Source organism: Copidosoma floridanum, unplaced genomic scaffold (assembly GCF_036245765.1).
Source record: "Copidosoma floridanum isolate Cflo_tuat_1 unplaced genomic scaffold, Cflo_Japanese_pri ptg000013l, whole genome shotgun sequence".
In the NCBI taxonomy this organism is placed as follows: Eukaryota; Metazoa; Arthropoda; class Insecta; order Hymenoptera; family Encyrtidae; genus Copidosoma; species Copidosoma floridanum.
Genome location: NW_028321890.1, coordinates 37,092,108 through 37,107,457, shown reverse-complemented (window position 1 = coordinate 37,107,457; position 15,350 = coordinate 37,092,108). Strand labels below are relative to the sequence as shown.

Sequence of the window (15,350 nt, the reverse complement as noted above, 5' to 3'; positions counted from 1 at the left end):
TCGCCCCCCCCTCCGGCGCGTGCATGCGTGACGATGACCATCCCCAATTCACGGAAATGCTAGGCTAACTTGCGAATACTATATATATACTCTATGAATATTAGTTCATGTATTTGAAAAAATAAAGTGTTATTATCTTTGTGTCCTGATGTATACCACCTGCCAAGCGATTTCCAAAAGAGGCTATGTATATATATACTCCGTATTGTACGGGCACAATTTCTCCAGGGCCATTATTTTTAACGACACGCGGAACGACAATATTTTCCGCCGGCGCGCCGGGTAATCCGGGGGCCAAAAGTCGGCACTCGAGCGCCAACGGCCCTCACCCTTCGGATCCGGCAACAATGGCTGCTATTAGACATATCTGTATTTCGGGGAATTGAATCTAACAGCGAGAACCGAGGGAAGGGGGATAAAAGAGGTCGGAGGAGGCAAGCTTCTTCGATCCCCGCTTGTACTCGGCTCTGAAACACTTTTGATTGCGAAAGAGAGGGAGGGAGGAAATCCCGCGAGGCCGGCTCGCGCGCGACAATCACGCCCGCGGCGTCGGGATTGCGGCTTACACTCCTCTCTGTACACCTACTCGTGCTCGGTGTGAGAACAACGGTAGGACACCCTCTTCCCTCTCCCTATACGTACGTGTGCATATATACCTATGTAGGTAACAAATCGCCCGAGTGACACGTCTTTTGGGAGATTCGGGCTTATACTGCACATGTATACGTATATACATGTATGTAGCGCAGAGGCATCGGGTCGAGGGCCCGGAGCTTTGGCCGAGTACTCGTCGTTGCTTTGTTTCGCGGTATTTTTTATCCCCGCCCTGCCGACGCGAGATTATGGGATTTTCCCGAGAATCGACGAGAATTTCGCTCGGCTCTGTATCTTTAAAAAGAAAAAAAAAGAAAAAAAAAAAGAAAAAAATAGAGACACGACCAGGATGGGAGGTATGAATTATTTTGCGCCTGCTTCCTCTCGGTTTCCTCGATCGAGTTTGCGCAAATTGGACGTGCGCCTACCTACAATCAGCAGGCGTGTTGTTGCCCGCAAATTGTTTTAGAGCTCGGTCGGGCGTCACGTGCTATAGGTGGAGTGAAAAATTTTACGTCCTCCGTGTGAGCCGTAAAAACGGCATTAAACCCCGAGGTAATGTCAATCGGGCTCCGTTGCTCCCTGCCTACTTAGGGTCGCGGCGAGATAGGAGCCCCTGGTGATGCCACTTGGACTCGTCACGCGAACCCACGCCTTCCCAATTTCCGGGAGGCGGTGATCAATTCTCACTCCCGTCCCTTTCTCATCCATTTTGTGCCCTGTCTCTGCCGGTGGAAGTAAATTTCTCGCGACCGCCGCACTTCGGGGGATTTTTTTAATCAATAGCCACTCTACATTCGCGTGGAAACTCGGCCGAGGGTAGATAATGGAAAGGAGGAGGAGGAAAACAAAAGGAACGAGTCCGATTCTTACGGAGGGAGGCTCTTTTTTTTTTCTTTTTTCTTCATCTCCCTCCCGGAGAAAAAGGAGGCTCGGGCCGTCCATGCTGATTTTGCAGGAGGTGCAAAGTGGGCTCTATTTTTTTCTTCTTCCCTTCAGCGCTGTCTCAGCCGTCACACCCACCCCCTTGACACCACTGCATACCTCGGTGCTCCGCAGACTCTTACACCACGATACAATGAATTATTATTATTATCATTACTATTTTTCTTTTTTTCTTTTTTTTTTGTTCTTTCCCCTCCATATAGCTTTTTGGTCCCGGCAGCCCCCCTTTCTTGTATACATTCCGAGCTGCGTCTGAAATGTTTTCCCTCTCCCTTTGGCCGCATTAACTTCTGGCTGGGCGCGCGCGCTCTCTTCGTTTTTGTTTCGTCCGCCGGGTTGTGACAAAAGCACCTTGCCACCCCACCCCCCGCCCCTTCCGCAGAACTTTGAATTCGACGTACACGGTAAATGTAGTAATTAGTACGAGTGTGTGTGACTTCCAACTGCAGTGCATGAAAAAAATCGAGGGATCAAGCGTGCAGGGCGCGCAGTTTGTTTTCATCGCCACTTGTGGACCAGGGCGCATTTTTCTTGGCAACCCATTGTTCCGCGGTGAAAAAGGAAATGTCGTTTGTGAGTGTGTGTGTGTTTTTTTTTTTCCTACTTTTTCCCCCGTTGCTCCTCTCTCGCGCGCGAAAGGGTTTGTTTTTCAAGGTGTACACACTCCGCGTGGCGTTGACCCTCTGCTGCGCAACGTCTGCGACTTTATTTTTTTAACGACCCCCTCCCTCCCCCGCCGAGTCCTAGGTTTTTTTTTTTTTTTTTTTGGCTCTGCTGCGCGCTCTTTCGCAATTTATTAGTGCAGAGTTTGCGCTGTTGTGTTTAACATTTTCCACTCGTGCAAAGCCGAGATGCGCGTTTTTTACTTTTAATTGCTGTACCTAAAAGAGCACAGTTTCTTTTTTTCCTCACAATCATCGGTTACGAGATGGTTGTAAACACCCTGTAAAAATCTAATATACGTATTACATCACCAACGGTAAAAAAAACAGGGATAAACGGCTAAAAAAAAAAAAAAAAAAAAAAAGAAAAAAAGAAAACGTTATCGTGGGGTTAGTGCATCTGACGCCCATCAGGAAGGGGAGGACGCGTCTGTGTGCCAACATTACTATAATATATAGATAAGCTCCGTCGAGACTTGTGTCTTTCGACGTTTGCAGATAGAAGGATGAGGCGTCGATCCCTCCATTCTCCCTTTTAACGCCGTGGAATGGAAAACTTTTCCCTCCCCCTCCTCCTCCTTCTTCTTTTTTTAGCACTTCTGTCGAGTTTTCACTTTGCTCGCGCGTGATGGATTATTCTCCGCGGCTGAATTATTCAATGACGCAAACTTTTTCCAGAATAACGACAAGAAATTTCCAACGTACAAGCCCAAAATGTCCTGCACATTCACGTATAATATGTGCACGATCGACCCGAAAGCGCGCATTCGTTGTTAAAAAAGCAATCCGTCAGCTACACCGGAGCTGGCAAATCACGCGAGGGAATCGCAGGGGTGGTTCGCCCCGGCGCGTTTTCCTTCCTGTTCGCGCCGTTGAACGACATTAGTAACGAGCGATAACGGGGAAAGAAGAATCGCCCCGGCCTCGCCAACTGTGCAGTCTGCACACATGTTACATACGCCTATTGAGGTACCGATAGGTATAGATATACGCGTGGAATCTTCGTGTCTGTGCCTCGTACCATATGCATATATGACTTTGAGTCACGATGCTGAAGCAAGTGAGAAAAGTCGCTGGAATTTCGAGGCAATCCGTGTAACATGTGGATTTTCATAAGACGAATGATGGTGATAATTTTCGTTTGTGAAGTCAGTAAATTGAGTTTTACTCGTTGGCGACACTACATTTTTTTTTTTTTTTTACACAATCAATAACAAAAATAATTGGTTTTGGTGCAAGCATGTTTGACTCTTTGTACACGCATGAGTTGAAAAATCATGGAACAGTACGATTATTCTCATTTCAAAATTCCATTGAAAAACACTTGATTATTTGTTCGTTGGATGATACTTTTTAATTTAAAGCTCATCGTCCGAAAACTTTTCATGCCTACGATTGTCATTTTTACACCGTCACCTCTTTTTCGGACAAAAATAAAAGTTCGCAAAAGACATTACCGCAACTTTATCGTTCCGTCAAAGCTCTAAAAGCGCGTCAGGTGCTCCTTCAACCGGCACGGGTCCGCAGTACAATGAATCCCCGGGAGTTATGTACGTACTCCACCGCGTTACCTGTCGTCGGTATCAATATTTACTTTTCCCGTCCGCTATACTCCTTCAATTATATTATATTTTACTCCATACAAATGCAAACTCTGCTTGCACATATACATACAACTCGCAACAATATTCAGCTCTCCTCCCTCGCCGCATCGGTACTTTTGCTACACTTATCGACTGCCGGATGCTACGTTTGACACTTTGACCCGCGCTCTCTTGTGTAGACGTATATAGGTATAATTTATCCTGCTTTGTGGCCTAGATTTCCACACAATGGAAATTAGGTTAATCAACCCGGTAAGGAGGCCAAAGAGAGAATCAACAATCTCCCGCATTGCCTCTGCCATCGATCCTTTTCACCGTTTCTCTCCCCCTTGCTCGAAAGGATTGCCGATCCTATTGGTGATGTCGTTCACGAGCTTCTGCGAATCAAATTTTTTTAAATGAATGTTAAAGAAAAAAAAGGAAAAAAACAAGCTCTGCCGATAATGATCTGCAACAACGTACGACAGTATTGACGTCCTTCGGGTCGAGCGACGCCGAGCTGAGCGCTTGCAGTGCCCTGGTGAAGTATCCCAGGGCCATTCGCTTGTCGCTGCAGAAGGCGAAGAGCAAAAAGGCCCGCCAGTCGGCGTCGATCGGACAAATCATGCAGCCCGTTCTCGCCTGTGCACGAAACAAAATAAAATTAAAAAAAAACAACTTGGCGCGTATATATGCGCGTCATTTGCATAATTTTCAGTCTCGTCACGCCAAGTGCAAAATAAAGTGTCAGCCACGACCGCGACTCCGATTGATTAATAGACCGTTTCTTTTTTTTTTACTACTACTTACTACTTTTTTTTTTCTCTCCAGCACTCGGAATATGCAAATCATGTATATTTACCTTAGAACTGTACGCGATTCTGTGCTCCTTGCAGAGATCGACGAGGAAATTTCCGCTGCAGTGGGACAATCCGTCCATGTACAATTTTCCACTGCACACGACGTACCGATTATCGCGCTTCTCGCATCTCGAAGCCGATGGCCCATCCTCGAATCTGCAATTGTTTATATTTTGACACACACGGAGAGATACAAGCGCATTGTTTGGATGAGTATAGACAAGTATACCTGTCGGTGAGTGGTATGTCCAAACAAAATCTCCTCCAATCGTCGAACGATATCAAGTCCGTGTAGTAGGGATCGACATCAACGACCCAGTAATTCAGTTCCTACACGCGCACATAACGGTCCAACTTATCGATTACAATACAATAAGGTAATATGTCAAAACACGCACCTTACTGCCATCGGTATCCTCGTCACGGAAAACCACCAAGTCAACGCCGTAGTATCCAATGTACTGTTCGAGCAGCATAGCCCCGCCGAGTTGGACCACAAGCTGCTGGAGCGTGTCCATCGGTAGAGTCGACTGTGGGATTACGTAGCCGAAATCGGTCCAGCCGCAGTCGGCGCGCGTTTGCAGGACATCGGCTGCGGTGCACAGCCGCGCCTCGGCCGTGTCGTGCTCGATAAAACAGCCCAGACTCACCGTCCTGAACTCGACCCCCGGACAGCCCACCAATACTCCACCTGATCGTTTTTCAGCCGGGTCACAATACTGCACAAGCAAGTATCGAACTAATCTTCGCGATCGAAAACTATCTCGGTCGCTCCAACAATGGAACCGTCCCCATCTTCGTGATCAATAGTCGCTATCTGCACCATCACAACCTCGATGGTCACGACTAAAATAATAACCACGAGCGTCGTCAGGCTGTAGCCTTGCGCGTATTTGTCGCGTTCCAGAGCCAGTAGCCGAGCTACCGTCGATTCTGCGAAAGCTATCATCGTATAACCGATTGCGCGTTTAGTTGACTTGGTTTTCGAATAATTTGCGATTTGGGTGGACTTTCGTCCGGGACACGCTTACCGAACTGACCCGCGTGATCGTGAAATTGGTGCTTTTGTCGCGTTGATACAAGTTCAACGTACGGCAAAATCGGCACTTCCTCCCGAGATGTTGAAAAAACAAAGTTCCCTGTTTATCCAAGTTTAATTTAACCCGAGAGCCATGCGATACTTTGCACAATTCATTTCCAAACATGATATATGGGATACCCACTCGCTTGGTTCTGTAAAGGTGAGCGGTTTTATGTTTATCTCTTTTGTGCTATTCAAGCTGATCTAATTCAAATCGAGAGTAAAGCGTGTATTAAAAATGAAACTAAATCTAAGATTTAGAGATAACGATTTAATGTCACTTCAGGGGTTTTCAGCTACTTTGTTATGGTACTTAAAAATGTTATTGAACGAACTATAATTTGTACGGTACATATCAGTACTATAGTCTTCTATTTACAATAGCGTAGTAAATTAATTATGTATTAAAAGTACATGGAAAATTCTATCGAAAAAACTTGCGTAGGAAACAAAAGACGTGTCATGCCTATACATTCTTTGCAACGACTATTTACAAACGGGACGAAAAAAGAAAAACCAGCTCTTTCGTCCGAGCTCCGAATGATCACGTTTTCCAACCATCATCACGTTCGTCGAACCGAAACACTCGACCGACGTCGATCGGACAAAGCGCATCGGCTGACAATTAAAAAGCTGCACAACAATATTTTACGCGAACAAAAGAAAAACTATAATCACCGTGTCGCTCAATTTCGACAAAGAAGTCCTTGGCGTCCTTATAAGCCTTTCTGTTGACTCGTATTTTTCGCGGCAACGCGTCGACCAGATAGCCCCGAAGATTTTCCTTGCCAAACGGAAGATAAGGAACACTCTAATTACGCCGGTATCATTTTTACGCGCGCGCTCGTACGGCAAAAAAAGTTGGTACAAGCGCAGCGAGAAAATTAACTCTTCGCAATCGGACTTTCAAATTAGCTTTTGAAAGTCCGATTGAAAACTCGATACTAATAAGCGCGGAAAACTGGACAATCAAATTAAAGAAAAACTTTACAGACTTGGGCTTCTTTTCTGACTTTTTTCTTGCAAAATAAACGTTTGCTAATATTTTAATGCATCGTACGTTCTAAAAAAAAAATTTTTTTTTCACTCCCACTTTACAGCATAATGCTCAAAAAAATATTTTCCAGCAGAAGTACCGCACTACAAAGCGAAAGAAAAAAAAAAAAAAAATAAAAAAAAATAAACTTAGACAAAGTATTCAAATATTTTAAGATCTGAAAGCAACAAACAATAAGGTACTTTATCTAAGAACTAAAAATTTTCTTTCAAAGTGTAAGTTTCAAGTGCCCAAGTCTGAGAAGCTCATCCGTACCTCGGATAGCTCGCAAAACTTCCCACAGTCCAGGCATACGAGGGCGCTCTGGTGTCCGCAAAATCCACAGTTGACCTTGAGCAGCCACTTTTTACGGTCGCGCCAACCGTGGTGAAAGATCATCCTCGCCAACACGTCGCACAGCTGTTTCGAAGCAAACAGGACAAGTGGGATTAACGTAACGCGCGTAAGGACTACTATCGTACACGATTTACATCGGATAAAGTCCGAACAGGGGCGAACGGCGGGTGCCGGATCCCCGAGGCGCTCAGGAACGCCATCACGTAGTGCTTGTCGAGCAACCGATTCTGGAAAGCCAAGTGGGGCCCTGGAAGAGTAGGGAAACCGTCATTTCCACGAGATCCCACGCGCCGTCGACGACCCACCTACGATGGACGTCCTCAGCTCGCACGCGATGAAGACATCCGTCTTGCAGAGCACGCCCGGGATGATGAAACTCCGCCGGCCGGCCGTGAGCCGTCTCACTCGGCGGTACACGCTCGGCGTATAGAAGAGGTTCTCGCAGCCGCTCCGGTACCCCTCCTCCACCTCCTGGCACAAGCTGAAACGCGTTTTGGGTCGGGTTGACGGTGTTTACGGACTCGTTGAATCGGGCATACCATTCCTCGTCGTTGGCGATGATCCACAGGTTCGAGAGGCAAGCGTCGGGCCTCGCCAATTCCACAAAGCTCCGTAGGACAAACTCCGTCTCCCCGTTGGACTTTCCCGGGCACACGTAAATCACCTGGGCGTTCCTGTTCACCAGCCACCCCAGTCTGCCCACCTGGGCGCTCTGAAGGGGGAGGAATCGGCCTCGAGCCTTGCACCGTATCTCGCACGGGTAGCCCATCGAGGGCAGGTGTATCACTTGGTGCGGGAAACGCCCGAGGCGCTCCCACCTCTTGCTCGTGCAGCTCGACCTAACGTCCGAGTGTATGCTTTCATGTGTATCGACTCAAAGAGAGAGAGAGAGAGAGAGAAAAAAAGAAGGAGGAGCCCTCCGACCATCTCATCAGGTTTCTGGAGAACTCGGCAAGCCCACACGCCTCGGCGTCCCTGAACCTGTCGACGTCCTCGAACCGGTCGCCCCGAGGTGGCATGGCGCAGCTGTCGAGGCAGCACTCCTCCCCGCGCATCATCCTCCTCAGCTCGAGTCTGAACAACACCTGCTGGACCAGCTCGTCGAAGCGGCCCCACTTGCCGATCTCCTCCGATCGGCCAACGTCCCCGATGCTAAACGGTCCTGGCTCCTCCAGGGAAGCCTCATCCATCGATGGTGATCCGCCGGGGTGCTTGCACTTTCGCTCTCTCAGGTAGCGCTGCCAGCATTCCAATGACTCTACCGAGGAGCTCTCCGGCTCGCAGGAGCAGAGGACTTTGCATTCCGAGCTGGTCGCGTCGGATCCCAAGGACGGATGATAATGGTGATTTATGCGTATACGCGCTTCTTCCTCACCTCTCGGATCGGCTGTCGCCCTGTACTTTGACGGGGACGAGCTTGTAATGGGGGAGATTCCGCCTGCACTTGGTGAGGTCGAGTCCTCGGGTGCGGCGGACCAGCTCCTCGTCCAGTTGCCGCTGTATCACGTCCACGAAGCATCGTATCTCGGCCTCCCTGAAGGTGGGCTTGGACCTGAATAGGTTGTAGAACTCCCGTAGGTCCGAGTTTGTGGAACACTCGCAGCTCGAGTTCGGCTTGGCGCGGGTGCAGTCGACCTGGTGGTATAAGTTCTTGGTGGACGCGTCGACGCATCGGTACAGGAGCCCGGACTCAGGTTTGAGGTTGCGCAGGGCGCGGGAGATGGCGATTTTTTCCTCGGCGGTGATTTTTTCGGAGTCGAGCAGCCTCAGCTCGTCCAGCGGGGACACGTGTCCCGGCAGCGGGGGACAAACTTGGACCATCGCTCGAAAAGGGACTTTTTTTTTTTTTTCTTTTGTCGTTCGGGGAACTTGGAATTTCAATATTGGGAGGGAAGGTTATGGGGAATTTTGACGTACGCGCAATATGCCTACTATTGGGGACTGCAATGGAACCACGCGAAGTTGAACGTAAAAGACGACTTTTATCGTCACTCGGTAGTTAGCTCGTCGGGGATTTTTTATCCCACAGGAAACGTATACCTATGTGTAAATCCAACTGGTAAAATTAGCGATAAAAAGCGCGGGTCAGAAAAAAACAAAAAAAAAAAAAAAACTCGCGTAGCAAGTGATGTGTACTATATATTATGCAACGGCGTGTGCATAGCGAGTGTCGAGCGACCTCACGCGCAACCTCGGCATCAACTGGTTTTTCCGCGAGTGACGCCGACGTGGGACCCGAGTAGGGTCGTGTGCGCGTATAAAAGCCGCCGAATGCCGTGGAAATCGATCTAATCAGTGGCTCTCAAGCGCGAACGCATCGGCTCTTCTCATTTTACTTCTCGGATACACACACTTGCCTCCGTTGTTTATCGCTCGATCGGTTCTAAATGGCGCGGTACGGAGCTTGGCTCGGGTTCTCGGTGGTGCTGCTCCTCGTGGCTGGTGCGACTCGCGCCCAAGAGGACGATGGGGTGCACTACCCTCGCTCGTGGCTCAACGTCGACATAAAGCCCATCGTCAACAACGAGAGGCTCTTCAGGAAGTACAAGGAGTGTCTCCTTGCCGACAAGACCAACGGATGTCCCCGCGACGTCGTCGAGTTCAAGAGTGAGTGGGCCACTATTTTTTTTTTTTTTTTTCCAACTCTCTGGCCTTTTTTTTCAAGCCTGCATCCATCGGTGTCTCGTTTATTAAATAAACAAGTGATTATTATGGGGTACAACAGTGTCCCTTTCACTCTTTCCGCCAATGCTCTGTCCCGTATATAGCGTTGAGGGAAAAATGGCGAATTTTCTAATGTACCCATTATAAATTAATATCACATTTCTTCGTGAGAGTGTGCAAAACATCGGGACTTTTTCTTTTCCTCGCGCCCACAAATGTTGTTCTCGTAAGCTTAAAACTATATGATTGCAGGGATCCTTCCCGAAGTGCTGGAAAACACGTGCAGCAAGTGCCTGCCCGAGCACATAACCAAGGTCAAGGAGGCCCTGGAGTACATCTGCCAAAAGCGGCCCGCCGATTACGACGAGGTGAGGAACCACAGGGACCCGACTGGCGAGCTCCAAGCCAAGTTCGCCGAAAAGTACGGCAAAATCAACTGCTGACTTTGATCGTTATTCACAGAGTCTCGAATTTGCTTTTTATTTATTTGTTTAATCACTTGATTATTATTGTGAGTTGTACTTAAAAAAAAAAAAAAAAAACCTACGTATGTCTCATTCAACTACCAAATATGCTTTTAGTTTTTCATGAAATATTTCAGTTTTTTTTTCTTTTTTTGCAGTGTATTAATAGACGCGAGAATAAAAAATAGTCGAGAAAGAGTTAATATCGTTGTAAAAGTTATTTGTGAAATTAAATATACGCAGCATTAATGAGAGTAACAATATTCATTGACTTGCGCACTTATACTTATCAATAGGTACTACATGTAAAGTAAAAAATAAAAAAATATTTGTCATACGAGCTAAAGCATCTATACGTACTATTGACGACTGCGCTCTGCAGGAAAACGGCAGAAAGCAATAAATAAGAAGTAACATTACGCGAAGATAAAAATGTACAATAGGTATATGTAATCTCAACGGTTGAGGCTGTTGTCGTCCAGCGATGGTGGCTCGAGGTACCTTTTTCGATAAATACCCCGGGGATCGAACTTATTGGCAAGAATTTGGAACTTCACAGGCTCGAATTCTCTGAAAGGAAAATCATTTTTTTTTTTTAACCGACTAAATTATTAGCTCGCGTATATTTACATGCCCTCACGTTGAGCTGTTCCTTAATTCTAACGCGAGACACGAAATTATATATCAACCACGTCGGATCAGAGTCCCGTACGAGATTAGCGTTCACAGCAGGTACGCTGGCGCACTTCCTTTTTTTTTTTTCATACGACGTTATAATCGTCCAGCAGTGGCGCCGTTAGAGATCGTTGACGGGTTATCCTACCAACGCTCGCGATGCATCGTTTTTGCTCACACGGTACATACATGCACGCGCTACGCGACTAATCGCCGCTTAAATTACATTTTTTAATTTCCAACCGGTGTACACATTGTTTTTGCGAGACTGTGTGTATTATTTACGCAGAGAAGAAAAAAAAAGAGAGGAACGTTGTTCCTTTCTCGTAATTACCTTAAATAACGAATCATCTTGATGGAAGTCTCTATCTGGCTCTGGCTGCACTTGGCACAGGCATTTGCCAAAGCTTCCGGGAGAGCACCTGCGGACAACAAAGAAGATTTTTCGTTTAAACTCTGAGCGTATATGTACGGTCATGGTAATTTTCATTTTTGTCGATTATTATCGCGACGAATTTGCAAGAGTAGAGTTTTGATTGGAAGAATTCGATGGGGATGAAAAAAGTTCACGGGTGTTGATAAAAATGTTCCGGCTTTTCTTTCGTTTCGTGTAAATATGTTATGTGGGTCTGCATTTACTTAACCCGGCAGAGGAAACGGGACACCGTAAAGAACTGCACGCGACTCTCACGCCGGGATGTGCACGTGGGATTGTTGCATAAACCGTTGTAAGTATGTGAGCCACGATTCCCATACCCGCGTGCGAGTCATTCCGCGAAAAATCTCGTGTTACTTACTTTTTTATCATTAACAAAACTTTCTTTTTTTGTTTTAAATAGAAATTATATTTTCCAACTTTTGTATCAATTAAAGTTATTACGTAAATTTGTTATCAAAAAGAATGTTTAAAAAACAAAAATAAACAAAGATTACGAATGAAATTTCTTGAGGCTTGAAATAGCATATTTCAAATTCAATGAATAATTTGAAATTATTAACACCTATAGGTACTTGTAGACCTTACGGTTCAACAAGTGTCGTTTAAAAGATTCACTATATCTTACGATTATTCTTAATTATTCATGAGCTGCTAATAACATTTTTTCGATTCGAAAAAAAAGGTACCAAAATTTTTGTATACACAACTATAAACAAAATATCATTTATAATGGATGATTTTCGAGATGACTTTCCTTGTAATTCCAGGAATCGGCGCACTTGACGGTTCCGGTTGCGCGCGTGTGCGACTTTTCTCATTGTTTCAGCCCTTGGAGCATCAGTTAAACTGAGCTCGTAATTATAAAAAGCACGTGCATTAATATGCTTGTCGCATGATACATTTGTACAGCCACAAAGGGTCGCGGTTATCTTGTTATTCAGTTGGGCATTTCATTCATTCACGGAGGACTCAATCTATAAAGATATACTGCGTACATCGAATACAGCGATATGATCTTACGGTGCAGTTTTATTGTTCGACTTTTGATTCTCTAAATTTATAGAAGCAAGATGAATCGGTATCTTTTTTCTTCTCAATCGGCAACTTTAAATTTCAACATTCATGCCGGTGAACAAAGACTCTGAAATTCTAAAACGAGCGCCACGCGACACGGGCATTACCGGCGTGCAACAATGCATCCTTCGTCCTTCGGAAATACATCATCTCGAATAATGAAACCGGCGCGGCGCGGCGCGATTATTCATTTAATCTTCTTCCAAATGCTAATGAGTCCCCCCGGGACGGATTGTTACGTCCTTTATTCGAGACCAGCGGGTGTGTCACTTGATTCCTCTCATTTTCGCGTCGCACTTCACACTCGGATTTTAATTCGCTTAGTCACACGATTTATCCTTTGTTAACGATCCCGATCCCCAGAGTGTCGTAAACAATCGAGCAACTGGTTTCAAACCACCGACTTTTATCACTCGGTATGGAAATTCTTGCCAGTTACCGCGGACAATAAAACACCGGGGAGCATCGAATTACTTCCTCAATTGCACGAGTAGATCGCGACTACGAGATAAATCTTGATATCAACATGCCCCATCCCAGTTTCCCGCCATCGTATATTATCCACACGCTTGATCCCAATACCGATCTCGTACATTCCAATCTTGGTCGATAAACTATCCTGATGGATTTTTCCAACCCCATGGATCCTGTCACGCGCGAACACATTTCGATGATATTTCAAGCCATACCCATCCCGAGGAAATATATCTTTGATAACTTTCCACCGAATTCACAATCAACGCCGGTGTGGGTGTCACAACACGTGTCATACACACGGGGATGTAACGTATCCGCGCACTGATCAACCGACCATCGCAATAAAGTATATAAAATGTAGAGTATATATAAGCACACGGAACTCACGTTTGAGCTCCAGCCCATCCGGGGGACAGGGTCCCTTCGACATGAGACAGTTGAAGTAGTGTTGCATCAATCGCCGACTGCCGAGCAGTGCTTCAAAATTCACCTTGTCCCAGCGCGTGTTGTAAGTGTGGGGCTTGGGCCAGGGGTAGCCACTGGCCCCGGCGTTGCTCTCGCCGTACTTGTTGTCGAGGCTGCCGCCGAGCCACCAGCAGAGCGCCAGCCAACACATCCGCTTGTCCATGACTGGCCGTGTCCGTGGCTCGTCACTGAGTGCAGCTGCCAAGCGTGGATCACTTGTAGTCCCGCGGGAAAGCCGCTGCTCCCCTCATCCTATGCCGTGTCTATACCCGTCTACCTATATACGCGTGAGCGCGAGACGTGGGGGCGTCAGAGAGAGAGCAGCTCGAAGAAAGACGGTCACTTTCTGCGATGATCTAGATCTCGCGTTTGCACTCCGATGTATATTTTCAAGTATTTTCCAACCATGAAAAATCTAATTTTGTTTGCTCCGCTAAAAAACCAAATATTTGGAGGAGAGTGGAGTAATGATGTATTCACCGGAGAGTAAAGCACGTGGAAAAAGACGCTATAGTTGGCAACTTTGTCGAATGACGTTCGCGGTGGAGCACAATAGAGCCATGCATCTCCCCTCGCGCGGAAGGAATTTGCTCCTCACAATGGCTCCGTACCTATAGACGGCGAGCTTTTCGAGAAGCTCCGCGTTCTGATGTAGCAGAGCTTCTCTTCTCCAGAGCCAGAATCCGCGCTATGTGGTCCAGGGTGCAGGAACGTGTTTGGAAATGTGTGCCTTTATTCCTCGATCTCACTGGATGCCTGTACTCGAGTGCTTATGCGGTAAATGATGAATAAGTATTATAGTACCTGCAATGTTACACCTTTGAAATTTGGTAATAATTTATCAATCAACCGAGTTTGAAAACACTTTCTCAAAGTAGATTAATTTCGTTGCTATCGTAATGACATAATGATTTTATGAATATAATAAAAGAGATGATATTAAAGAATCACTTGTGTTTCACTCACGATGATATTTCGGCTTTACGGAAGAAAGGCAGAAAATTATTAAAAAATTTAAATGTTGGGTGTCATCTATTTTACCTGCTTATGCGTATGCGTAAAAATACGTACAATTTATTAAATTGATTTTCATTCATAAAAAAAAAAAAGAATTACTTGAAACAAATACTTATTTTTGTATAAGATGATTGTTAGTTGTCGCTTACAGCATTCAGTAGTACAATGTATATACAACTTATCAAGACATTCATCACATTATTAGAGATGAAATATCGAATAATTTTTCGTAAATTAAAAGAATGTAATATACAATATTGTGGAACTGAACGTCGTCGTGAGCGATACATTAATCAGATTGTATATTGCCCGTTACGATTTATTTGATAGATAATACATCATAATTGCACGGCGATGCACTTGAATTAAATATTGAGCAGATGTATACACTTTTGCCGCCCACGACTTTGAAACTGCGCGTGTATATACAGTTACTTGCTGTACGTGCGACCATCATGACAACGTAACTGTAATCTCTCTCTCTCTTCCCTCTCTCTCTATCCCTCTTCGCCGTCGCATCTGCCTTGGTATACATAAATGTTTCGTGCTGTACCAATTAATAAAAACATAAAACGGTAAAACATCTAAGAGTGTTCCTCTCCTACAAAGTGCTTGATTAACACGCGCAGTGCAAATTTATAGACGAGACCTTGACTTTCAATAATATTTACAGTGCGGAAAAACAAATGAATCGTTCAATTGGAATTCCTTTCGAGAAGCTTGCAGTTGATTCGCAATTTACTTATTAACTCTTCAATCGACGCGTGATTATGTAAACGCTAAACTGTACTTTATTATGGACGATTATCTTCTTTTTTCTGTGAAAAACTTGATTCAGAACCACAATTGAACTTTAGCTGGGTTACAACAATGTGTAAAAAAATACAGTTGGTACATCTTTAAGAGGTAAAAACAAATCCTCGAAACTCCAAGTCCGGAACAAAAGAATTGCCTCCC

The 15,350-nt window shown here is 45.5% G+C and overlaps 3 protein-coding genes across 3 annotated transcripts; 1 reads left to right on the top strand and 2 right to left on the bottom strand.

The window, feature by feature from the left end:
* Positions 1-4,116: 4,116 nt before the first annotated feature.
* LOC106642203 (IQ domain-containing protein H) lies at positions 4,117-8,939 on the bottom strand. The gene is given in 12 exon segments (XM_089590859.1): positions 4,117-4,182; positions 4,268-4,426; positions 4,647-4,800; positions 4,874-4,974; positions 5,043-5,335; positions 6,404-6,509; positions 7,038-7,243; positions 7,246-7,365; positions 7,424-7,599; positions 7,658-7,957; positions 8,043-8,426; positions 8,494-8,939. Coding segments are annotated over 12 exon segments (2,511 nt in total).
* A 460-nt stretch (positions 8,940-9,399) lies between these two features.
* LOC106642225 (allergen Tha p 1-like) lies at positions 9,400-10,449 on the top strand. Its single transcript, XM_014356929.2, has 2 exons — positions 9,400-9,725; positions 10,035-10,449. The coding sequence occupies exons 1-2, from the start codon at positions 9,506-9,508 to the stop codon at positions 10,223-10,225; spliced, it is 411 nt and encodes a 136-aa protein (XP_014212415.1). The 5' UTR covers positions 9,400-9,505; the 3' UTR covers positions 10,226-10,449.
* Positions 10,450-10,497: 48 nt separating this feature from the next.
* Positions 10,498-13,539, bottom strand: LOC106642224 (ejaculatory bulb-specific protein 3-like). Its single transcript, XM_014356927.3, has 3 exons — positions 13,299-13,539; positions 11,256-11,343; positions 10,498-10,816 (listed from the first exon to the last, which is right to left on the bottom strand). The coding sequence occupies exons 1-3, from the start codon at positions 13,537-13,539 to the stop codon at positions 10,702-10,704; spliced, it is 444 nt and encodes a 147-aa protein (XP_014212413.1). The 3' UTR covers positions 10,498-10,701.
* Between the last annotated feature and the right edge of the window lie 1,811 nt (positions 13,540-15,350).